The sequence below is a fragment of the Procambarus clarkii genome, chromosome 68 (genome assembly GCF_040958095.1).
Source record: "Procambarus clarkii isolate CNS0578487 chromosome 68, FALCON_Pclarkii_2.0, whole genome shotgun sequence".
NCBI lineage: Eukaryota > Metazoa > Arthropoda > Malacostraca > Decapoda > Cambaridae > Procambarus > Procambarus clarkii.
Window position 1 is genome coordinate 12,219,914 of NC_091217.1, and position 26,419 is coordinate 12,246,332.

A 26,419-nucleotide genomic window follows, 5' to 3' on the forward strand; every position below is an offset into this window, starting at 1 on the left:
TATATAGCTAGCCAGAGCTTGTCGACAAGGGACGTCGACTTGGTAGCGTGTCCGAGCGGTGTTATACTCAAATTCTGTCAGTTGAAATGTAACCAATCACAGGCAAGTAGGCCTCTGACGTCATGCGAGACAGAGGAGCATCAAGCATGCTCCCAGCAGCCTCAGTCATCCTCACAGACCCAGAGTAGGTGGACCTCGGCTGGCCAGTTATACACCTGTTTGCCTCACTCAATAAATATATACAGAAGCGACTACTGTGTCTACATTCAACCCGAACAAGGCAAACGAATAGATGAGCTTACCTTTTATACATGCAATTAGATATATATAAAGGTGATATTACTTCAAGTGACCAGCCTATGTACTCATTATGTTCATGAATTATTCCAAAAATCTTCTCTCTTTGCTCTTCTGTCAGTGTTTTTGAATCGGCCACACCAGCAGCTTTGAGATCATCGTGCTTGCTCAAAGGGCAAAAACAAATTCCATACACCATAGGACCTGGGTAATAAAATTGGGAACAATCTTAATATTGTATAGTAATGCTCTAGTCAATTATTGTATTATTTAAAATATGACAAAAAGGTCTAACCATGGTACATGAGACTTTCGTTATGGACTCTGCTTATACCAGTGCAGTGTACTGGGAGTACCGCTGGTGTGACCTGGCCTCTCAACCAGTGTCCAACATCTAGTTACTGTCACCCTAAGGTAAGGTAACCCTCATGCTTCATTCTATTTATTTAGAGAATAAAACATATTCTATTATAGAACATTTTAATTACAATCAAAACCCTAAACAGAACTTAAAACTTTTCAAATTCAAATTTTTATTCAAAAGAATGTGTGCACAAAGAATATACAGTAAGAGTAATGTAAAATTGGACACAAGTAATGAAGCCACTACGTTTTATGCAAAGAGTTCTAGGCCTACCGGGGACCACGAGCCAGAACCTGGCCCCCCTCAGAGAGGCATGAGGAGCAATGGACTATAGAAATCCCTGTGTGGCTGGAGGCATTCTATGTATGCCATCGACAGGGTCAGGCACCCAAAAAGGTAGGCACCCAAAAAAAACCCTATCTAGTTACAAATTTGCTACTGAAAGCCGAACTGTTGGACAGAACTCCCCAAAGTAAAAACGAGCAAATGAGCATGACGTCACAACCATCACCACGCCGCTGTCTGTGCAACTCCCCCTCCCTGGGAGGGAAAAGGGGAAAATCCAGACCCCCTCCTGCACCGGCTATCCACCCCCAGTTTAGAGGCTGGATGTCAAAACAGCTAAAACTGCCGACCGAAGAGAGGGTGGGTTGCTGGGGAGGTTATCTTGAGATGATTTCGGGGCTTGTTTTTTTAGTGTCCCCACGGTCCGGTCCTCGACCAGGCCTCCACCCCCAGGAAGCAGCCTGTGACAGCTGACTAACACCCAGGTACCTATTTTACTGCTAGGTAACAGGAGCATAGGGTGAAAGAAACTCTGCCCATTGTTTCTCGCTGGTGCCTGGGATCGAACTCAGGACCACAGGATCCCAAGTCCAGCGTGCTGTCCACTCGGCCGACCGACTCCCGGGAGCCTCCAGGCCTCACCCAGAAAATGGCCTTTCATTACGTTCAACGCTGGTTTTCTGTGGAGAGCCCCTCCAGCTTCCCGGAGTAATCTAACAACAGAAACATAAGAGGAACTTATCAGCCTCAGAACTGAGGTTGGATGGCCGGCACGAGGGGTTTAGGGCTTCCCCTTCCCCTTCCTGAGGAGGGAAAGCTGCACAGACAGCAGCGAGATGGCAATTGTGACGTCATGCTTGTTTGCTTGTTTTCAGGTTGTGGAGTTCTGCTTGATAGTTCAGCTTTCAGTAGCAATTTTAACCAGGTGGAGCCTGTTTTGGGACGCCTACCTTTCTGGGTGCCTAACCCGGTAGATGGCAGACATAGAATGCTTCCAACCACATGGGCATTTCTATAGGCCACTGCTCCTCATGCCTCTCTTAAGGCCCAGGTTCTGGCTCATGGTCCCCGGTAGGCTAGAACTCCAATCTAATTGACTGATGCCACGGTTTAATACATACACATCAGCCCAGTATAGCTCCGGGGAGCCGGAGGGGCTCTCTACAGAAAAGAATGATAATAATTACATGATGGATGGAACAGCAGAAATTGAAACATCATAGCAAAATTAATTTTAACTAAATAAACAGAATACTATAATTTTCTTCAAGTTTATACATAGTGGATATCAACAGTTATACAAGTTGGTCAATAATCAATATTGTTTGAAAATAGCAAGACATAGGTTGACATTTAGGAGGTAAGGTAGGTTACATGGAGTTTATTAGGTAGTAGTACTTAGTTTTATCCTAACTTGGTTGAAAGAGGGACAGTCTTTGACGTGATTGGGAAGGTCATTCCACATCATCCTGGGTCCCTTGATTTGCAGTGCATTTGTTATTGGGGCCAGAGTTTGTTATTGTTCTAATAGCAGATTTGTATTGAGTAATTAGAGGATGTAGATGATTTTGGGTAGTAGAACCCCAAGCACAGATACCATAATGGAGATAAGGATAGATGAGAGAGTAATAGTGTGTTACCAGGGCAGGGCGAGATACTTGTTTCTTGTGTGGTGACCCATGAGTTCTATTACAGCGCTCTAGAAACCGCTTAATTGGAAACTGCCTGAGAAACCGCTCAGGATTGGCATTGCAGTTCAGTTTTATAGATACAGAGAATGTTTGAAAGTATGTGCAGTGACTTGATATTTAACAGCTCCCTTAATTTCAGTAAGGGAGCAGAGTGGAGTCTGGGACTACAATTTGTTATTGTTCTAATTGTTGATTTTTGTCGAGTAATTAGGGGTCAGAGATAATTAAGGGGGGTTGATCCCCTGGCACAGATACCATAGGTGAGATATAGATAAATGAGGTAATAATACAGAGTGACTAGGGCAGAAGACTTGGTTAGGGATAAAAATGATGGAGAAAGCTGAGGACAGAATACTCACCTGGACTGAAGAGCAAAGCTCTCCACTCTGACAGGTTTGACCGTTTGTTTTTTTGGGAGAATCGAGGCCTCAGAAAGGGGAGGAGAGGGCAGGGCAAGGTACATAGTACTGTATCTGACTTTAAGAGAATGCCTACAGTTTTAGGAACTTTATTAGTTATATACAGTATTGTGTATGGCACAGGGGGGCCTGACAGCTGAGTGGACAAAGCTTTGGGTTTCGTAGTCCTGAGGTTCCGGGTTCAATCCCCGGTGGAGGTGGAAACAAATCGGCAGAGTTTCTTTCACCCTGATGCACTGTTCACCTAGCAGTAAATAGGTATTTGGGAGTTAGACAGCTGCTACGGGCTGTTTCCTGGGGGGGTGTAACAAAAAGGAGGCCTGGTTGAGGACCGGGCCGCAGGAGACGTTAAGCCCCGAAATCATCTCAAGATAACCTCAAGATGGCAAAGGAAATTTAGTTTGTTGTCAATATGAACACTAAGGAACTTCACATCTACTCTGCTCATAATTTGGATACTGTATTGTTAATTCTTTTATTAATTTGAGTGTTGGATTTATTACCAAACAATATGTAAAATGTCTAGTCAATATTAAAGGTAAGTTTGTTAGCAGTCAACCACAAATGGACTTTATTTAGTTCAGTATTCACTATGCTATTAAGAATTAGTGGGTTAACATGGGATAAAATGAAGGCTCTTTCGTTTTCAACTCTTTCATGATCTAAAATAAAATAAATACTACCAGTTTTTTTTTTACCACTGATAACCAAATAGACAAAACACAACCTAAAAAGTTGCAATAACCTGGAATCAAACAAAAAGTTACTGGCGAATGAAGCATTAAGTTGACAGGTCAACATTCATAGTAACTTTATTTATATTCGTAATAAATTAATAAATAAAATAATAAATAAATGTTTATTTAGGTAAGGTACATACATACAAGAAATTTTTACAAAGATTGGTGGACTTATAGATAGAGCTAGTACATACAATGCCTAAAGCCACTACAGTATTACGCAAAGCGTTTCGGGCATGAAAAACTTAAATGACTAAAGCTTAATACTAATTGAGCATAAAGAGTAAAATGAAAACAAGAAATGAAAACATAGCTGAAAAAGCAGCACAAATACAATTCTGTCGACAAACAGTGCTCTTTAAAAAAACAAACAGACATTGGTTGACAATAGAGGGGTAAGGTAGGTTACAGGGAATTTATTAGGTATAGCTTCGTTTTTATCTTAAACTGGTTGAGAGAGGTACAGTCTTTAACATGGTTGGGAAGGTCATTCAACAATCTGGGCCCCTTGATTTGTAGAGCATTTCTAGTTTGATTAAGTCGTACTCTAGGAATATCAAAACTGTATTTATTTCTGGTGTGGTGCTCATGGGTTCTGTTACAACCTTCTATGAAGCTTTTGAGTTCAGGATTGGCATTACAATTTTGCGTTTTATATATGTATAATACACATGAGAGAATGTGCAGTGACTTAATGTCTAACATCTTCAGAGATTTGAGTAGGGGTACCGAGTGATGTCTGGGGCCAGAGTTGGATATTGTCCTAATAGCAGCTTTGTGTTGAGTAATTAGAGGACGTAAATGATTTTGGGTAGTAGATCTATGTAATGTAAATAAATTAGATCTGTACACCAGTTGATTGATCTAATTAATGTAAATAACACACCTGAAATAATATGAATGGATAATACCAAGTAGTAAATAGGTTGGTATGATAAATTTTGGGTTTGAGCCAAGTTAAGAAGACAGGTAAATGTGTGATCTCACCTAAGACGGGACCCCTGCCAGCCTCGTCCACCCCCAACACACACGGCTCCTCCTTACACACGTCTGGCACGGCCGAGTCCAGGAAAACATTTTTGTGGTTATTTTCGCAGCACTCGGACAAGTCCATTGTGATGGGGTCAATGTGGTACTTGAGTGTTCTCGACACGGGGGTACGGGAGCGCGTAATGTTTGGACTAATTCGCGGGTTCCTTAACTCTGAGAGGGATCATTAGTACAAATGTTTACTATTTTATTTACTTGTTGTTAAATGAGGGGGAGACGACGATTGAGGAATCGGAGGGGCCTTTTATTTATTTAGAAGTTAGTTTATAATAACAACAACAATAATAATAATACATAAAAACAATAATAATAATGCATAAATAAAATAAATAAATAATAATAATAATACATTAGTATGCACAAGCTTATATACCTTATTCTATATGAAAGATTACAAAGTGTAGATAAAAAAAAAACTAGCTACAAGTTCATCTAATATCCTCATTCCACAGGATGCATGGAATCATGCATGGAATCAAGAGAGAACATGAAACGCGAGGCCTCTGATTCGGAAAGGTTGATGATATTCTTGAGAGATATAAGAATTTTGCACCAAGATTGTAATATTTTGTTGAATTATCTGCAGGTGTCTTGCAATTTGTCTATACAGTATACCTAGGTCATAAAAGTATTTGTGTGTACGTCTGATAACATACTACTTGTGAAGGAGGAAATGTATATTTTTACCTCTCAAAATGTTTGGTAATGTGTTTATTTGTGATGTGTGTCTATGTATATATTAACACGTTGTACTGAATGGGGTGAGAATAGCTTGAGCTACCTCATCCCTCTGTGTGTATTTTACCTCAATAAACTTATTTCAATTTCAATTCAATTTCGAGGCCTCTGATCTATTGGCTCTTTGGTCCCGCCTTTAAACTGTCAATCAACTGGTGTACAGATTCCTGAGCCTACTGGGCTCTATCAAATCTGCATTTGAAACTGTGTATGGAGTCAGCCTCCACCACATCACTGCTTAATGCATTCCATTTGTTAACTACTCGGACACTGAAAAAAAGTCTTTCTAACGTCTCTGTGGCCCATCTGGGTACTCAGTTCCACCTGTGTCCCCTTGTTCGTGTTCCGCCCGTGCTAAAGAGTTTGTCTTTGTCCACCCTGTCAATTCCCCTGAGAATTTTGTAGGTGGTTATCATGTCTCCCCTTACTCTTCTATTTTACAAGGAAAACAATGTATGAAGCAGTTACATAGCCAAAAGTTCCTCATGCCGTTTGGCCTGAAATCATTGATTACAGGGCAATCACAGATAAAGTGTTTACCTGAATTTACCTGAGGGCCGGTCATCCTAATTGGGAACTGTTCGAATCATATATAACCATTTCGGATACCGGCGGTTCAGTACACAAAAATCCAGTTCGTTCACAAACAAGTTTATATACACGAACCCTTTTTGTTTACACATGTGCGCTGGCTGGAGTTCGCTGTTGTTCTCGTCTTCCAAGACAATTATTTTTTGACCAAAACGAGACAATAGAAGTTGATAAAAAGTTAAGAATATGAATAAATACATGGCATTTGATCATATAATTAGCGCATGTCTTCAGATAATATTTAGGTTGAGTTCTTTTAATTTATCTTTATACAATTAATGAATAAAATACGTTTTTGTCGTCCTAGCATCTATATATTATGATGATCACATCAACATATCTACACTGAGTGTAGATATGTTGGACCTGGTGGCTGAGTGGAGATATAAGGGGGCCTGGTGGCTGAGTGGAGATATATGGGGGCCTGGTGGCTGAGTGGACAGCGTTTGGGATTCGTAGTCCTAGGGACCAGGGATCGATCCCCGGCGATGGCGGAAACAAATAGGTAGAGTTTCTTTCACCCTGTTGCCCCTGTTTGCCTAGCAGTAAATAGGTACCTGGGTGTTAGACAGCTGTTATGGGCTGCTTCCTGGTGGCATGTGCGTGCATGGGGGAAAAAAATATTTGACAGTTGAGAGGCAGGCCGAAAGAGCCAGAGCTCAACCCCTGCAAGCATAACTAGGTGAATACACTAAAATCAGTGTGCATATACTGTATATTAAATGGAGGCTGACTTGTGTTTGGCGCACTGTTTGTGTTGCTGTGTTTGTTAACATACACACACATACATACATACATGAGTTCTTGCATTCTTGTACAGCCACTAGTCTGCAATGCATAGCTTTTCGGGCAGGTCCCTAATCCTAATTTTCCCATACATCCCTCTAACTCTCAGGCACCTATTTATTGCTAGGTGAACAGGGGCATCAGGGTGAATGAAACCCTGCCCATTTATTTCTGCTTCTGCTGGGGATCGAACCCAGACTATTAGGACTACGAACCCCGAGCGCTGTCCACTCAACGGTCAGACCCCCAAGCTGTATATAAGAATAAGAATGCTGTTGTTGTTTTAGATTCAGCTACTCGGAACACAAAGTTCCGAGTAGCACAGGCTATGGTGAGCCCATAGCGAATTTACATGGCACAGGAGCGGGGTCATAACTGGTAAGAATGAGAAGGTGCACGTTGTGTAGGTAGGATTATGATGGGTAGGGGCGGGAGTGGGTGATGTGTAAGTAGGATGGGTGGGGGTGGGAGTGGGTAATGTGGTGATGTGTAGATAGGATGGGTGGGGTGGAAGTGGGGGATGTGTAACTCGGATGGGTGGGGTGGGAGTGGGTAATGTGGTGATGTGTAGGTAGGATGGGTTGGGGTGGAAGTGGGTAAGGTGTAGGTATGGGTTGTGTGTGCCTTTATACTGTTCCCACTGCCACTCATAGGACAGTGAGAGGCAAGTGTAACTGGTGAGTGAGTAATAATGGGTTGTATTATTTGCAGTCTCCATGTGGGGACTGAGTGAGTGCTTTGGCCTGGGTTCGTATCCTGGCCAGGGGAGGATTGACTGGGTGCCAATCCTTAACTGTAGCCTCTGTTCACCCAGCAGTGAATGAGTACCTGGATGTTAAATAATTTGGCGGATCGCACTTTGAGAAAAATTAGGATTAAGGACCTGCCCGAAACACTGTGTGCTAGTGGCTTTACAAGAATGTAATAACTGGTATATATTCACAAAAAAACATCTTTTCATTTTCTTTACCTCCTTCAAGGTGTTGGAGAATATCATAGCTCTTGTTTACATAGTTTACAACTGGGGTAGTATCTACCATTGGGGGGTTCATTACCTGTAGTGAACAGTGCTTGAAAATAAAGAGTATTCAGAAGACCACCAAACACTAATATTTTCTTCTCCTACTACCCCTATTCTTTTTTTTCTTTTTTTAATAATTTTATTGCACTGCATTATGAGTTATAGAAAACACACACACACATATATAACAACCACCTGTCATAAATATTGATATACCAGCCTAATTCTGGGATTACAATTACAATGTCACACTGTTTATAGTGGACGTTTTGTGCTGTCTGTACATATAATTCTCAATTCTACACATATCATAACTGATTATACATATGCTTTTTGGCCTTCGAGTGTCATTGACTGCTCTTCTGACATTCCTAATTTCCTGATATACTGTTGGATTTACAAGAGATTGGAATGCCAATATAGATCTAACTCAATTTCAAGCTTATTATATGCAGTTTTAGCTGCATTGTTTGTGTCGTAAGCATTATATAAATTGACAGTACGAGTCCACTTAGTATTTTTCCTATTGGTGATTCAATCATGCTATGGCGATAAAAGTTTATTAATAAACTGAATTATTATTAACTTTAATTATAAATTATATAAATTTGAAGGTAGTAATAATGGCACTAAACAAAGGGAAAGTTTTACCCTGCGTAAAATAGCTTGATAACATTAACGTTGTAAGTTAACAATGCACTGTTTTCAAACAAAATTTTGCACCCTTTTGCCAGTTAAATTGTGGGCAAGTTTTTGTTTACAGAAGGATTCAAGATCACCATGTTGAAACAGTTGCATGTTTCACGAAAAAAAAAAAGTTCTCCGACTTACATAACAAAGTAATAACTGAACCAATTGATAGTGTATGTCAAGTTCCTGCAAGATCCTTACCCCCCAAAATTACCCTCATTTGATCTTTACAACCTCAAATCCAGTAACTCTTGCATTCTATACATCAAAAAATCCCTCCTCCATGAATTTCTTTGAGAAAAATAAACCGAGGGACAACAGTATCATGGAGTGAGGATTTATGTGGACAACTCGATCCACAATATATATATTAATCTATATGCTACAGAGCTCAAAGTACCTCATTTAATTCCCCAGTTCAATTATATTGATCTTCCATGCCGTGCTCAAGCAGAGCCTACCATCATTTTGGTGACTACAATGTCAGACACAAGGACATTTGTGGCTCCCGCTTTAGTAACAGGAATGGGAATCAACTGCTGTCGCTACTAAATAGTCATGATAATGTACAGATTGTGGGCGACTTTGAAAACACGCAGATTTCTGGAAGCATTCTAGACCTCTTGTGTTGGTTTCAACATCTCTCATGCCTGATGCACATCTATATTGTAACAGATTTGTTATCAGATCATAACCCTAGAACGACTATCATCCTGCCCGGTGGGACTTTTAAATGCAAGTGGCTCAGTGTTTCTTCCGCTCGACAGGAGGAAGACTTTCGTCTGCTCACATGTCAGAGTAATATAGCACTTATGATCCCTCCACAGTCCAGACATTTAATAACGATCTAGTACATAAGAATCAGATATTCGTTAACCCTTTAGGTTGGCCCCCATACTGTCCGATAGCCAGAACTTGATGAAAACTAATAAACACCATGCCTGTTACAATGACCCCCAAACTGCATACTTTGAAACGCACTGCCAGAAGAGTTGGAATTTTACAGAACTTAGGCAAGAAAACTGGGAGTCTAAACTCTCACACCCCTCTCAATCAGGCATGGATGGGTATTAAAAGAACCAAAGACAATAAGATCAGCTATTAATTGTCATACCCTGTCTTATTCAAATAAGACAGGCACTTTTATAGATTTGCAGACACCATAATATTAGACTCTTGATGCATATTATGTAAAAGTTGTAATAAAAATACTGTATGTAAAATTTTATTTACATTTTATTAAACAGACCAAAGTTAAAACAATTACAGTTTACTCCTTCTTGAGCTGGCCAAACACTGCTGATGGTACTTCTCGTTGCTGAGGAAGGTCTGAAAAATTTAGAGAATTAAGAAAGAATCTTATAATCTGCCATATTTTACCTTTTTCAGCAAGATCATATATATCTGAATCTGTAACAATTATGTAACATTTCACACAGAAATCTTTTAATAATCATCCTAGTTTGTCATTTGTATATCTTAATGCTATTGTATTACAATTGGTACATTATCTCAACACTTTCCCACACACGGCAGAAGCTTGTGTAACTTTCCCCTTGTGTGACTAGCGTTTCGGGAGACCGCGCGGCGACACTTAAATGTTTATAATCTTTTCAGTCTGCTCACTTTAATTTTCCCATGTATGTATTTAATTTTGGTATCAATTTGTTCACAAGAGAATACTCTAGAGGAATATATATATAAAATTTAACTAAAGCCGATGTTAGACCCGCACCAAATAAAAAACTATGGCAATCGTTAGCCGTGAGTACCAAACAACGATGAAATGTTTATGCTCTTTTCAGGTTTGTCAACCCCAGAATTGTTCTACATCGTTAATTTTGGTATCATTGTGATCGCAATAAAATTCTCTACACAGACATATGAATATAAAGTACAAAACATGGGCACACCCCACCCGCAAGACCATGGGAAGATGCCCAAGGGTTACCTGTTACTGCACGCCCAACTGCTATCAGCTACACTCTACTGAAAAGTTCATACTCTGCTCATGTTTTTGACCTTAATTTTCGATGTACGTGTTTCATTTTCATATCGATGTGTTCTCAATGAAATGTTCTAGAGGAACATATGTATAACATGTCACCAAAGCTAACGTGATGCCGGCACCAAATAAAAAACTAAGTCGTTTGTTAGCGTGCACGCCAAACAGCGTGAACATGTTGCTACTCTTTTCAGATTTATCAAATCCAAACTTGTTCGACATCGTTCTTTTTTGTACCACGTGTGATTGCAATAAAATTTCCTACACAGACATGTTACGAACCCGGATCCAGCGTCCGTGCCTGGAGCAGTGACAAACACGCCATCTGTGGGTCAGCTCCCGAAACCCCCGCCAAACGAACGACGACACCTAGTGAGGACAGCGTGTACTGGCCTCGAGGACCAGTTTCCAGTCTGGTTCAGCACTCAACACCGCCGCTCCTGACCTCTGGTGAGGTGGTGCTCCGACGACAGCGCCATCTATGGAGTGGATATGTCGGGCGTTTGTATCTGAGCCTGTGAGTGTGGTGTATTAGTGTCCCAGTTATTGATGACGTGTCTGTTTACAGAGCCGACCTGGGACCACTGTGTTGAAGGTGTAGTCAGTCTACCCGAGGCAGCCAGTCTCCATACTGTGAAGTTTGCTGCAGCTGTTGTGACGTCGTCCCCCCGGAAGAACACTGTGGTGTGTTAAGCCTGCCAGTGGAGTGGCAGTGGAAGGATTTACCCGGGACCGACGGTTGGAGACGATAATCCACTGGGGTATTGAGGACAGGAGGGTGATTGGTGATATCACACGAGACTCCTGTCTAGGGCGTACCCCTTTTATCGTTCGTGGAGTGGCCGTACCAGCCTTGGTGGCTCAGTACCTGCCAGCAGACCTGCTGGACGTGTGGTTGACGGCCTCCACGACGGTGCCCCCAGTGGACCTGTGTTGTGGCTGACCTGTGGCCAGGTTAGGCTCGGCGTTCTCAGAGGACACGTCTTGAGGCCACGAAGAAAGCACCGCGGACTCAGCACCTAGCTTCGAGGATCCATAGTCTCCAGCAGAAGACTACAGTGTTGATCCCCTTTGTAAAGTGTTAATACCCTTCCCCCTTGTGTACGTTTTACTTTTATATATTTAAATGGTGAAGGTTATATTATATTATATTAAGTTCTTACCTTTCTTTCCCTACTCCCTTTAAGTTACTTGCGTCACGGATCGCATCCCTTGATAGCCTCTACTGGCTTGGGGCCGGATATATATCTTCCTCTAACTACATCAGAGTAAGAACCCCGTTGCGTCCCGAGAGGGCCGTAACATAATTGGCATCCCCAGCGGGATCCGTCCCCTTGTTAAGTATGTTTGACAGGGGTGGTGAAGTGGCGTAATCCCTGTATATAATTCCCCCTGTGTGACGATTGTGACGTTATACGTCCTGTGCGGTGCTCAGTGACTAAGTGCGATATTGTGCAGTGCGGTGCTCGCTGTGATTAAGCGATTAAGTGCAATATTGACTAGTGCGGTGCTCAGTGATTCAGTGCAATATTGTAGAGCGAAGTGTTCGCTTGGACTCAGTGCAATATTGGGTAGTGTGGTGCCCGAAGTGATTACGTGCAATATTGGCAAGTGCAGTGTTTGGTGCGATAAAGTGCAATATTGGCGTAGAACAGTACTCGGTGTGTTAAGTGCTAACGTGTAAGCGGTGTGTTAAGTGCTAGTTGAGTGTTCCATCTGTGACAATGGCAGAAAAAGCTACCATCGATGATCTGGACGATGTTCAGGCTTTTCTGAATAGAGTGGACTGTCTTGCCAGATTAAAGTATCTGAGCAAACCGGAACTTGTACTAGTGAGCGCCTACCTGGAGATCAAGATCCGTGCCAGTGATTCCCGTGTGGAGATCTTGTCCAAGGTTCACCGGCACCTGAAGGCAGAAGAGAAACAGGAAGGCGAGACTCCTAGTACAAGGGAAGGTGAGGAAATAGCTTCCACAGAAAAGGAAGATAAGGGCAGTGACATTGACAGTGATGCAGGTGAGCTTAATATCAGCTTCCTAACAGTCAAAATGCGTGCCTTGGAAATTAATCGAGAAATAGAGTGGAAGAAATTAGAAATGGAAAGAGAAAGACAAGATAAAGAATTGGCGATGAGGCGTTTAGAATTAGAACGAGAAAGAGAGAGAGAAGAACGAGAAAGAGAGAGAGAAGAAAGAGAAAGAGAGAGAGAAGAACGAGAAAGAGAAGAAAAAGAAAGACAGAGACAACATGAACTAGAAGTTTTACGACTAGGCGCTGGACAGAGACAAACTGGAGTAAGCGGTTTCGATCCGGTAAGAAATATCAAGATGGTCCCCAAATTCAATGAGAGGGAAGTCTCGAAGTTCTTCGCAGCCTTCGAGAAAGTCGCTGCCTCTTTGGAGTGGCCAAGGGAGAATTGGGCCATCATGATACAGTCAGTCTTGACTGGGAAGGCCCAAATTGCCTACTCTACGTTATCCCTTGACGACTCCGGCGATTACGATATGGTGAAGAAAGTGGTGCTCATGGCGTACCAATTGGTACCTGAGGCATATAGGCAAAAGTTCCGAAACCTGAAGAAGACCTCAGAGCACACTTTCACCGAATTCGCCACCATCAAGGAGCGACTTTTTCAAGAATGGTGTGCCTCTCGGAAGGTGGAGACCAAGGAAGACCTCGAGCAGCTGATTCTGCTCGAGGACTTCAAGGATTGTTTGTCTGGAGACCTCAAGACGTACTTGGAGGAACAGCAGGTAGAGACCTTGAGTGCAGCAGCCACCATGGCTGAAGAGTATATCCTGACTCATAGGCCGTCTGCTAAGTACGTCCCGAGGAATTACCAGCGCCGGTTTGACAGACCTCATGAAGAAGAAGAAAGACCCGTCCCACAAAGTGCTAAGAAGACGCCCCCAAGTAGCCCCCGAAGAACAAGTCCCAGTAGTCCGAAACACCGTAGTCCAAGGAGGAATATGGTGTGCTGGACTTGTGGGCAGAAAGGGCACATAGCTGCTAGGTGCCGAGGTAGAAGAGGTGGCAGCGCACGAAGGGAGGTGATGTTGGTGAGCTGTGTTACATCACCAGTAGGAAACCAGTCTACGACGACGCAGGAAGGACCAAGTTTGTTGGCCCCTCACACTTCAACCGGGTATGTAACGAGTGATCATACTGGTAGATCAATTGTAGTGCTCAGAGATAGTGGAGCAGCCCAGTCCCTGATCGTGAAGAGCTCGTTACCCGAGGGAGTAAGCGTGGATGGGAGACCAGAGGTGATCCTGGTTGGGTTTCCTAGGACGCAGTACATCGCCCCCTTAGTGCCAGTACATCTTGATTCGCCTTATTTCAGCGGCACATGTGAGTTGGCAGTAGTCGATACCCTCCCTGTGGCTGGGATTGACGTGGTACTAGCCAACGACTTGGTGACCGATTGGAGCATCAATCTTCCCAAGATTGTGGACGAGTCTACCAGAACAGCAAGGTCGGAGGTGTCTACAGGCAATGGTAATGTCCAGGTAAAGACAGACCCGGATGTAACTATGTTTAATTTGTCCTCTCGCCTACAGATTGAGAGCGTTCTAGCAGTGTCTCCTGATTCTCTCGACAAGGAACATGAAGTTAAGAAGGCAGAGGTACCTGAGCACGAAGAGAGGCCTTGTGTGCAGGCACCCACAGATACCAACGAGTCTGGAGCGAAGGCGGATGTGTACTTGCGGTATGGCAAGGTACAGCGTGTATTGAACCAGCCAGAGATTCCCCAGACTTCAGAGGTATGTGAGGTGTGTTCAAAAGGTCTAGTGCCCTCTTCGGTCCAAGCCAGGCTAGTGGATGTTGCCGGCTATGGACATGACTGGCTCGGGAAGCATATCCCTCAATTGACCCCATGTTTCTTAGCAGTATTTTGTTTTGTTCTCGCATGTGTTCTCCTATGTGTTCTCAGTAAGGACCGGTGGACGACCCGACGAATGATGGCTCCCATGAACATCGCGAAAAGGTCCCAGGGATTGGAGATTTGTACTGCAAGTGTTGCAGTTGAAGAAGGGACCTGGGAGGTAATAGATGATACAGGAGGTACGATAGATGATAAAATGAGTGACTGTTTCCGACAGGTTGACACCCCTCGCGTGATAGCTGAGCCTCAATGCAGCATTATGCGGAACGTTGGTCGACCTGACGGTGGCAGAGTGAATGCCATCTGCGACGTACAAGCAGCCCTGTTGGAACTAGGTGTGAGCCTAGTAGAGGCGTATGCAGTAAGTATCGACTTATCCCCTGTCGCTATCACTCTGAATTATCAGACCCCTGTATTCCAGGTTCCTGTCTCCCTGAAGGACCATCGGACCGGTACCAGAAATGCCGTCTGTGATCAGCCGTCATCGGTGCCTCGACGCAGAGAAGTGTCGAGTCACCCCAGATCGTGTCTACACGGATCCTTACTAGAGAGGTGTGAAATGATGCCCCTGCTTGACATCGCAGTGGAGATGTGGGAGACGTGGAAGATTACGTCAGGCAGATCATTGCCTTCTATCTGCAAGTTCCCTTTGTGCCAGGGTTCCTCAGAAAAGTTCTGTGGACAAGACAACCTCATCACTCCAGTTCATAGTATAAGTAAGTCCATTTGGAGTTGTGTCGCCCTGCTAATTTGGTTTGTGTTTTTTATAGAACCCCAAACCAAATTCTTTTTGGTGGGGAGGTGTTACGAACCCGGATCCAGCGTCCGTGCCTGGAGCAGTGACAAACACGCCATCTGTGGGTCAGCTCCCGAAACCCCCGCCAAACGAACGACGACACCTAGTGAGGACAGCGTGTACTGGCCTCGAGGACCAGTTTCCAGTCTGGTTCAGCACTCAACACCGCCGCTCCTGACCTCTGGTGAGGTGGTGCTTCGACGACAGCGCCATCTATGGAGTGGATATGTCGGGCGTTTGTATCTGAGCCTGTGAGTGTGGTGTATTAGTGTCCCAGTTATTGATGACGTGTCTGTTTACAGAGCCGACCTGGGACCACTGTGTTGAAGGTGTAGTCAGTCTACCCGAGGCAGCCAGTCTCCATACTGTGAAGTTTGCTGCAGCTGTTGTGACGTCGTCCCCCCGGAAGAACACTGTGGTGTGTTAAGCCTGCCAGTGGAGTGGCAGTGGAAGGATTTACCCGGGACCGACGGTTGGAGACGATAATCCACTGGGGTATTGAGGACAGGAGGGTGATTGGTGATATCACACGAGACTCCTGTCTAGGGCGTACCCCTTTTATCGTTCGTGGAGTGGCCGTACCAGCCTTGGTGGCTCAGTACCTGCCAGCAGACCTGCTGGACGTGTGGTTGACGGCCTCCACGACGGTGCCCCCAGTGGACCTGTGTTGTGGCTGACCTGTGGCCAGGTTAGGCTCGGCGTTCTCAGAGGACACGTCTTGAGGCCACGAAGAAAGCACCGCGGACTCAGCACCTAGCTTCGAGGATCCATAGTCTCCAGCAGAAGACTACAGTGTTGATCCCCTTTGTAAAGTGTTAATACCCTTCCCCCTTGTGTACGTTTTACTTTTATATATTTAAATGGTGAAGGTTATATTATATTATATTAAGTTCTTACCTTTCTTTCCCTACTCCCTTTAAGTTACTTGCGTCACGGATCGCATCCCTTGATAGCCTCTACTGGCTTGGGGCCGGATATATATCTTCCTCTAACTACATCAGAGTAAGAACCCCGTTGCGTCCCGAGAGGGCCGTAACAAGACATATGCCTATAAATTAGACAACATGGGTCGCATAACCCGCAATGACCCCTAAAGTTGCCAAAGCCTTACCTACTAGAGCACACTCATTGCCACACCCGCTACACCCAATACACCAGACAAACACATACAGTTTGCTAACAGAAGTTTTTGTGCAACATTGTTCATTGTGGTATCAAATTATTCGCAATAAAATGCTCTAAATAGACAGACAAATATAAACAATAACAACCTCAATATATATAAGCAATACCAATAACAAAATATAAAGCAAATGAAGACGAATCAAGCCCATGACTGTCACCACTGTTGTTTTACCAATTCCGGAATACACCTCGAAGTCATATATGTAGCCAGAGTTTATTTCCTTAAAACACAAAAGTCGAATGGCAATCACTATGGTATATTGTTTAATATGTTGACACACACTTTATGAGATATCTGACTGTGTTTAGTTCCTGTATCACTGAAATATCCCTAGATATATATTGTTTTTCACAGAGCTCATGCTCACGTGTGCTTCCCCTCCACACCCCAAACAACAACAGAAAGTGCATTTCAGTAATGCAAATTGAAGGGAGCAACTGAAAGGTGTCAACCAAGTATTAGTATTATTATTATAAGATTACTTTCATAAGAAACTCACCATCATCATCATCATCGTCATCATCATCATCATCATTATCATCCTCATCATCTAAGTCAATTTCATCTGGGTTTGCAGTACGAGCTGTATCAGCAACCTCGTCGTCCCTTTTGGTAGTTGTGCCTCGTACAAATAATATTTTGGAGCCACCTGTAATAAGAAAAATTTAATATTTAACTATAGTTTTTTAAATAACACTAATGCAAGAAGTAAGTACAGTACTGTAATGCCTAAGTCTTATTAATGTTTAGCCACAAGACTAAATTACCCAATGACAGAAGAAGAAAAATTTAAAGCAAGGGTTATGAACAGGATAAAGATAAGATATAGAAGGATGTTCCTTATCTAGATCTGACACATGCCTGTTCAGTTATGACATACTGTACTTTATACTTTCTTTCTGTACTACATACTTTCGTCTTCTTCCCCAAACGCTGCGCGTACTAGTGGCTTTACAAGATTGTAATTACTATATTATGTATCCTCACAATCCCAATGTACCTTCTTGTATATATATATATATAAATAAATATATAAATAAATATGTAAAGTGCTCGTAGACCATTGCTCCCTGCACCTCTCTGAGGGATCCAGGTTTTGACTCGTGGTTCCCTAGAAGGCATAAGAACTCGTGATTGATGACCCCAAACTAATATAGCACATATCAGTTCGAATAGCTTCAGGGAGCTGACGGGGCTATTTTACCTTAAGATTACTTTGAGGTGTTTTTAGGGCTTAGCGTCCCCGTGGCCTGATCGTTGACCAGGTCTCCTGGTTTCCCACATAAAAGGCCTAAATTTCTAGATACAGTACTGTACTGCATAGTATTAGTCAAGAATTTTTTTGAAAACCTTTCTTCATCTTTGAAGTTATAAATATTAATGCCTTGAATTTGTTTGACAGGAAGCTGCATATTATGAAAATTTTAAGTGAAGAACTATATCAAAGAAAGTTTAAAACAAAGTCCTGGAACAAACCAAAAATGTGATACTGCATATCTTTAAGTCTACAATACTTATATTATATGTATGTGAATTTGTAGATGTATTTAGAAGGGTACCTGCAGGTGGAGCATGTGATGGTGGAGGATTTTGTTCCTCTAACTGGTTCATGGCTACAGCACGAGCCTCTAACATGCGCATGCCATCCTTAGCACCTGGGGCAAGATCAGAAACAGTGCCTGCAACTGTGTCTGCAGATGCTAACATTTGTGCAGACATCATGTTCACCTAGAAAACAAGTGGAATGCCTGCATTAGTAAGTCTGTAAAGAATTTTCAAAAGCTGTATATTTCAAATATACAGCTAAATTTCTTCTGTTGGCAAAGTCAGTTGATATCTCTAAAAGGTTATAACTGTATTCAAACCTGGGTGTTGTATTTAGCTTGCATAGATCTCTTGATGCGAAGTAGCTCCTTCATAGTATCTTCATTGCCATGAGCAACTTCAAAATCAGTCCACTTGGCCCAGAATTCTGCAGTGATACGTGGGTCACATATATGACTGCAGTAGGCATAAATTTCCCGAGCACGGTCAATTTCACCCAGCTTTCTTTCCATTTCAGCAAAACGTAAGCACATTTCACGGGCACCTTCATCAGGAAGGTCATCAATTGCTTCCTATGGACAGGAAAAAAGTATATTACATGTTATTTAGCAAAATCTTATACTTTTAACTTGCGAATTGTACAATACAGAATCAATCAAATCATATCAAAATACTGTACTAGTTTAGAATCTGTCAGTACTTAAGTGTATACAGTGAAGGCAGATTTGAACAAATATATCTCTACAGTTTCAACTAAACTTAAGTATACAAGGTCCCTTATAGGAAAAATATGCTCACAAGCAAATTATTAAAAAATCTGAAAGAATTTAAGCTCATCAATGCCAATCCTACAAATACTGATAAATTTAACAAAGCTTTGCGATAGAAAAAGATAACTTAATATGAAAATTACCCACAAAATGCTGGATTCATTCCTTAGACACAGTTGGTAGAGATCAATTAACAATTATGTTACATGGGTAAAACAGATAACAGAATATCTAATGACTCCTGGCAGTTTTCTGCCAGAAAGAGGACTACTCTTCTGCCGTAACTTCCACCTGGATAACAAAGTAGAACGTGCTCTCACAACCCTTTACACCCTCCAGCACATACAATCCACCATGGAATCATCATCATACTTTAGATGAATCATCATGACATAGAAACTGAAGAGGAAAGAAGGGAAGGGAACTATCAGGAGAAAGTACCAAGCCATTTTGACTATATAGCACTTGGAAGGGATCAGGATAAGGATTTGGGATGAGACGGGGGGGAAAGGAATGGTGCCCAACCACTTGGACTGTCGAGGATTGAACGCCGACCTGCATGAAGCGAGACCATCGCTCTGCCGCCCAGCCCAAGTAGTTGGGTGAAGAGGAAAGAGAATAACCTAATCTTGTTCTACTGCTACACTGTTTGCTGCAACTAATTATATTAAGGACAATTGCTGTCTCTACCACAGCTATTATTTATACTACCAGAAAAGGCAATTGTGCACAGTGCATTATACAGCAACCAGCGAGATGAATATTTAGGTTCAATTAACATAGTTTCAAAAATATCTATTCAGGTGTTTCTTAAGTATCTGGCATGAATTAACACCTATGACATCAGAGAGCTATTTGCATATCCAATAGTTCTTGGTTGCATTCTTCAATATTTTGAAGACTTGAATCAGGTCACTCCATACTCTTCACTTCATTAGGGAACTAAACTTCATTAGGAAGGTTAGTTCAATTTTTTTCAGAGTTTACTTTCTGAATGTGCTATTAGTTTAATTGCTCTTAATATTATGCACTCAAGCTTGTCTTGACATTCATATTTTTTGTAATGTTAAGGTCTCAGAGTAACTTACTTAAAGTGACTGTCAGGAGGTCACGCAAGAGAGTGAGACTGATGAAAGCAAAGGATGATCTGTCATGTTATATGATTAAAACTTTAACTTATGATCAGGACATATGAGATCACAACCTATCTTGTTGCCCATATAGTAAATACATACATGTAATTAATGAAGTGGACTCTGGCAAGAAACAAAGAATAAAGTAAAGATAAAAAGAAATGGCAAGTGAAGTAGTACTTTTTATCAAGGAAATGACCAAGATTGCTCAATAACAAGCTGAAAATTCTAAAATATCTATCTTTGACATTTTATTTGTATGTAAACAAAATATAAACTAATGATAACAATGACAAAGAGGCTCAAATATCTGGCAAAATGTATTGTATGCAAGTGTTATGGATAGATATAACTATCAACATCACTCAAAAGTTGCTGAACATTACTCACCTGATAAATTTCTCTTGTTCTTGTTACACCATAAATCTGCTGAGCATGTTGGAGGTATATGTTGTATATAGCCAATTTCTCTTCAGGTGGTACTGCTTTGGTTGCACGGCTATATACCTGCATGGCATGTCTTGCCAGCCCATGCTCTTCCTCCATCTTGGCATATAAGAGGTATAGGTTTCTAGCATAGCTTGGAGGACATTTCTCTAGACACTGCACGAGATAATAAAAACAAATTTCAACTAAATTTCCTTTCAAAGACACCTATGCCAAATAAATAATTTTACATATAAAAGCAAATTTAAGTTTTAGGAAGAAAGCTGTAAATGTACATACATAAGTTTTTAAAGAAATCTCTCTTTTGAAGTTTAATGCAACTATTTAACTCTATGCAAATGGGAATGGAATAAATTAGTGTGGTACAACAGCTTTAAATTAAGATAAACATGATTAAACTTTCTTATAAAGTTTACTGAAGTTTAATACTTCAGTAAATAGTGAATTAAAAATGCTTCTCACCTGTTCAAACAGATCTCTTGCACGCTCTATCTTAGTTCCCGTATAACGTTCAAGGAACTTGGTGAGGTAAGTGTTCCAAATATCATACACATATGGCCATTTGAACAAGGAGATGCCTTTTTCATATGCTTTAAATGCTTCTTCAAAGTAGTTGTTTTCCTAGAAAATAAATGCCCAAAATCATTTTAGTGAATGAGTAAGTACAAACAATAACGTATGCTGAACAAATCATGAAGACTTCATGTATGACCCAGGGAAAGTACAGTAGATGTCAAATAGTACAGTACATTTCAAATACTGAGGAGTGAAATGATTTTTTTTAAACACAGTGGACCCTCGATTCAGCAAACCTTGGTTCAGCGAATCTCCAGTTAGGACGTAAACTTTCCAGACGGGATTTACTCACCCGATTCGACCAACTCTTGTTGGCTGAATTGGGGCATGTGCGGATTTGCTTACAATGTTGGGACAGTTCACTGAGTGGTGGAAAACTTGCCGATCATATTATGGGTTAAAATGTAAAGATTTTCCTTAATGAAATCAGCCCATAGAGCATGGGAAATATTAGAGTATTAACAGTAAATCTGTTAATATGGCTTCAATCATGTTTTTAATGATTTTTGTAGATGGGTATAACATTAGAAGAAAGAGTTGGGGTTAAATGTGCTTAACCCTTAAACTGTGCAAGGCGTATATATACGCTGTGAGTAACATGTCCCACCGAGCTCATGGCGCATATATACGCCATAGGGTGCCAGGCACAATTCAAATGGCCCGCGGCTACACGGGGTTCACATCAGCTTCCTCAGGGCTCTTGTAAACAGACGCCATGTTTAAAAAAAATTGTGGGCAATATTCTCCGGTGTGAGAGTCACAGTACCGTGGGAGCAACCAATCTTACACACGCAGCATGAGCTAACAGCATTGCTGTTCAGCTTGTGACCACAGCATCGCCTAAAAATGTCAAAATAAATCTGTAACTATTATTTAGCGATGACAGTATTACAGATGACCCCTGACTATGATAAAAATGACCAGGATTGTGATAATAGCAGGATTGTTGTGATAATTAGCACTGTGTGGGAGGAGTAATGCTGAGGGAGGGAAATTACTGACTGTGTGGCCACCAGTTATTGTCTGCATTTACCATACCAGTGGTTCTCTATGGTGAACACAAATGTAGATACTTATACATAATGTGTGTATTAGTGTAATAACAGCAAAAGGATTATGTTGGGAGGAGCTATTTGGGTGACGGTGCCGATGTCGTCTGCATAATTTGTCTAGCTGTGTAGAGGGTGGCCACTATGCTCTTTGGGCACCCTACAAGCTTAGGTGTACAGTTACGGTGCATACAACATGTAGATACTTATATATAATGTGTATATATAGTGTAATAACACCCCAAACAGTATTGTTAGGGGAGAAATTTTAGTGTGCCTGACCTTGAATGAGTGAGGGAGGCAGCCACCAGCTGACTGTGTGTGTAGTGATGTCTCTTAGTGCCTGCACTAACTATATCAGCTTATTTGTACAGTTATGGTGAACAAAACATGTAGATACTTATATATACTGTGTGTATATAGTGCTAAACTATTTGTTTATTGTTTTATGAACGTAATAATTGAATCACTAATATGAACACCATACTTTTGAGTATAGCGATGATTCACACATTTTATTATATAAATCTATTATCACATTACACACAATTGAATAATATTATGGCAAAAAAATAGGGTAAAATCAATTAGACACATTGAAATAATTAGGTGATAATATCTTTGTGGCAACTTCCACTTGTCAGCTCGAGTGACGCTGACCGCCTCTGACGACCGCTCTGTCAATGCCCACATTTTGCCAGACTTCCTCGACCTATTGTGCCTAAAATATGTCACCTATGATTTTTTTATTATTTTTCCCATGCTCAGGGAACACAAATTAACATTTTTAGAAGACAAAATAATTTAATTGTTTTTTCTTGTGCACAGGGGTGTAAATCTCCTCAGGACCCCTTAGCAGCTTAAGGGTTAATGGCCTTGGGAAAGCCATTAACACTTTCGCGCTCCGTGGAAACTCGCGGTTGACAGGGGGAACGTGGCCCCTCTGTGCGGGTAAGCGCGCGGTGACACCCAAATGTGTATACTCGTTCCAGCTTTCTCACCTTAATTCTCGTGCTACGTCGCTCGTTTTGGTATCATTGTGTTCGCAATTAAATTCTCTACAGGTGTGTATAAATATAATGTCCAAAAGCCTAGCGTGACTCCCAACAGCAAAGCGTAAAGTCGGCAAAAACGCACAAAATCAGTAACATGTGCATTCTCGTTCCATTTTTTTACCTTAATTCTCGTGCTACGTTGCTCATTTTGGTATCATTGTGTTCGCAATTAAATTCCCTACAGATGTGTATGAATAAAATGTACAAAAGGCTGGAGTGCCTCCCCGCAGAAAAGCCTAAAGTTACCTGTGAACGAGCACCATTTTGTACATTGCAACCTAATGTTCAACTCGTTCAATTTGATAACATCAAATTTCGAGCTACGTCGCTCGTTTTGGTATCAAATTGTTCGCAATAAAAAGGTGAGTATTTTAAAACTAGTCCCAAAATAATAGAGCAATAACTGGATTTTTAACAAATATTTTAATTCTGGATGCTCATCATCACAAATTTATTTATAACTTTCCAGTGTTCTGACATAAATATTCGTGTTACATCTTTCATTTTGGTATCAAATTGTTCGCAATAGAAAGGCGCGCATTTTAAAACTAGTCCCAAGATAATAGGACAATAAATAGAATTTTAACAAATATTTTAATATTTGGACCATAGGCCTAAGAACATAAGAACATAAGAACAAAGGCAACTGCAGAAGGCCTATTGGCCCATACGAGGCAGCTCCTATTCTATAACCACCCAATCCCACTCATATACTTGTCCAACCCGTGCTTGAAACAATCGAGGGACCCCACCTCCACAATGTTACGCGGCAATTGGTTCCACAAATCAACAACCCTGTTACTGAACCAGTATTTACCCAAGTCTTTCCTAAATCTAAACTTATCCAATTTATACCCATTGTTTCGTGTTCTGTCCGAACAGAACATTGTTTCGTGTTCTGGCCTATTTATAATATTTCAAGTGTTTGGACATCAAGTTTCATGTTATATCTTTGATTTTGGTATCAAATTGTGTGCAATCTAAAGGCGCTTATTTTAAAACCACTACCAGATTGATCTGATAAAATTTAAATTTTTAAAAAATATTTTAATGAGTGACTCAGTACTGCGTCGTTGGAACACATTCAGTAGAAAAATGAGTGACGAGATAGTCAGTCTGTGGAACCTCAAAGTGTTAAGCACATTTAAAACCAAATTCTATGGTTCATTTTCATTTTGAGATTTCCCAATTTTCATTCACTAATATAGGCCTCCTGGAGCAATATCCAGTTGCAACGAATTGGGATGGCCCCATATAGTTCGTTGAATTGAGGGTGCAATGCAATTTATTTATTAAAAGGGATATTTGAGATATGAATACATTACACAATTATATGGCAGAAAAATATTCAACATCTAGTTAGGAAAGTAATTTGTTACACATACAGGTATAATGAACAGAATATGATTGAAATTAATTTTCAGAGACAGTTTTGCAAAAGTATACATGATAAAATTTGAGAACTAGTAGAGACATGCACACAGAACACTCGCTAAAGGAGTTACAAACCTGCAGAAACATTCCATAATTTATAATAATTTGTGGAGTAGCAATCCGCAAGTCAATAATTCTATCATACACAGCCTTGCAGGATTTAAAGGTACCAAGACATTCCTCCAAGTCAGCATACATTGACCACAGCTTAAGGGACTTGTATACTCGCCGCTGAACGGGTTCTGACTCATCATTATATGCAACTTTGTGAGGTGGTGGTGCTGTGGCTCTTTTCATAAGCTTTAGAGCTTCTTCTTCATTGCTGAAATTAAAATATAAAACACGAAATCAATAAAATAAAAATGGATAAATTAAAAGTAAACAGAACATCAGTGAAAAAAACAAGAGGAGAGGCAACATCATAATGTTGCCTCTCAATAATATAATAGTAGATGGAGGAGAGGATGTAGTCCTCCACCCAGGGAATGGTCTCAACTCCTCCCTCCTCCTCCTCCTCCCCATACACCAACACCACATCTCCCTCCCACCTCACCGTCTCCTATACATCAACAAGAGTCCTCAGTACAGGTAAATTGCAGTTAAATGTTCACTTATTTTATTTATGGTTTATATTTATACTGTACCTGATTGTTTTTTGTATGAAAAGTATGAGTAGTATTCTGTATAAAATGAATTTTTAAGTAAATATTTTTGGGTGTGTGGAACAGATTAATTCAATTTACATTATTTCTTATGGGAAAATTTGTTTCGGTTTTTGAACCGTCTCTGGGAACAGATTAAATTTGAAAATAGAGGTACCACTGTGTGTGTATGTATGTATGTATGTGTGTGTGTGTGTGTGTGTGTGTGTGTGTGTGTGTGTGTGTATGTATGTGTGTATGTGTGTGTGTGTGTGTGTGTGTGTGTGTGTGTGTGTGTGTGTGTGTGTGTGTGTATACACATACACACACACACACACACACACACACACACACACACACACACACACACACACACACACACACACACACACACACACACACACACACACACGATGAGGATGAGAAAGGGTGGTCGTTAAGACGAGATCTTTCAAAAGAAGATAGAGAGAAGCTGAAACTGAACCTCGCCGAGGCAAAACGTTTAAATGAGAGCAGGAATGAAGAAGAAATAAATTCTTTTTTTCTACAAAGTGATAGGGGTAGGCAAACCAGTAAAGTGGTACATAAAGGCAAACCAGCAAAATCAATAGAGAGAGGGGGAGTGAAGAATAAGGAGAGGGGGAACAAGTTCCTGAAGATTGCATACACCAACATAGATGGAGTGAGATCGAAGATACTGGAGTTAAGTGATGTAATACAGCTGCAGACACCAGACATTGTTGCACTCACGGAGACAAAACTTGAAGATGTAATTTTAAATGAGGTCATATTCCCAAGGGGCTACTCAATTTGGAGACGGGACAGAAAAATTAGGAAAGGCGGTGGCGTTGCTGTGCTGGTAAAAGAACACCTAAAGGTGAGGGAAATAATGACTGCCAATCCACAAGAAGTTGACATAATAGCACTAGAGATCTGCCATGAGGATGATAAACTAATGATAATAAATGCATATAGTCCACCGCCAAGCAGCACATGGTCAAAGGAGGAGCTAGATAGTAAACGTGAAAGTCTTATAACAATAATGAGAGAGATTATAGCGAGAGCGGATACCGATAGATCACGACTGTTGATAGTCGGTGACTTCAATTTGAAATCCATAGACTGGGAAGCATATGAAGCTAAAACATTAGATTTTTGGACCTGTAAATTTGTAGACCTCATCCTGGAAACATTCTTGTATCAACATGTTAAACAAGCTACGAG

At 41.2% G+C, this 26,419-nt stretch overlaps 2 protein-coding genes across 2 annotated transcripts in view; both read right to left on the bottom strand.

Annotated features, from left to right (window-relative positions):
- Positions 1–5,014, bottom strand: part of LOC123774809 (ribonuclease H2 subunit A) — a 35,681-nt gene extending 30,667 nt beyond the window's left edge. Inside the window, exons 1-2 of the mRNA XM_045769436.2 lie at positions 4,784–5,014; positions 303–501 (exon numbers count right to left, since the gene is read on the bottom strand). Coding sequence (XP_045625392.1) covers positions 303–501; positions 4,784–4,910 — 326 coding nt within the window. The 5' untranslated portion in view covers positions 4,911–5,014. The remainder of the gene's footprint in view (positions 1–302; positions 502–4,783) is intronic.
- Positions 5,015–9,890: 4,876 nt separating this feature from the next.
- fand (Pre-mRNA-splicing factor SYF1 fand) overlaps positions 9,891–26,419 on the bottom strand; it is a 58,660-nt gene continuing 42,131 nt past the window's right edge. Inside the window, exons 10-16 of the mRNA XM_045769438.2 lie at positions 24,630–24,876; positions 20,903–21,061; positions 20,384–20,596; positions 18,411–18,662; positions 18,105–18,273; positions 17,045–17,194; positions 9,891–10,001 (exon numbers count right to left, since the gene is read on the bottom strand). Of these exons, the coding sequence (XP_045625394.1) occupies positions 9,943–10,001; positions 17,045–17,194; positions 18,105–18,273; positions 18,411–18,662; positions 20,384–20,596; positions 20,903–21,061; positions 24,630–24,876 (1,249 nt within the window). The 3' untranslated portion in view covers positions 9,891–9,942. The remainder of the gene's footprint in view (positions 10,002–17,044; positions 17,195–18,104; positions 18,274–18,410; positions 18,663–20,383; positions 20,597–20,902; positions 21,062–24,629; positions 24,877–26,419) is intronic.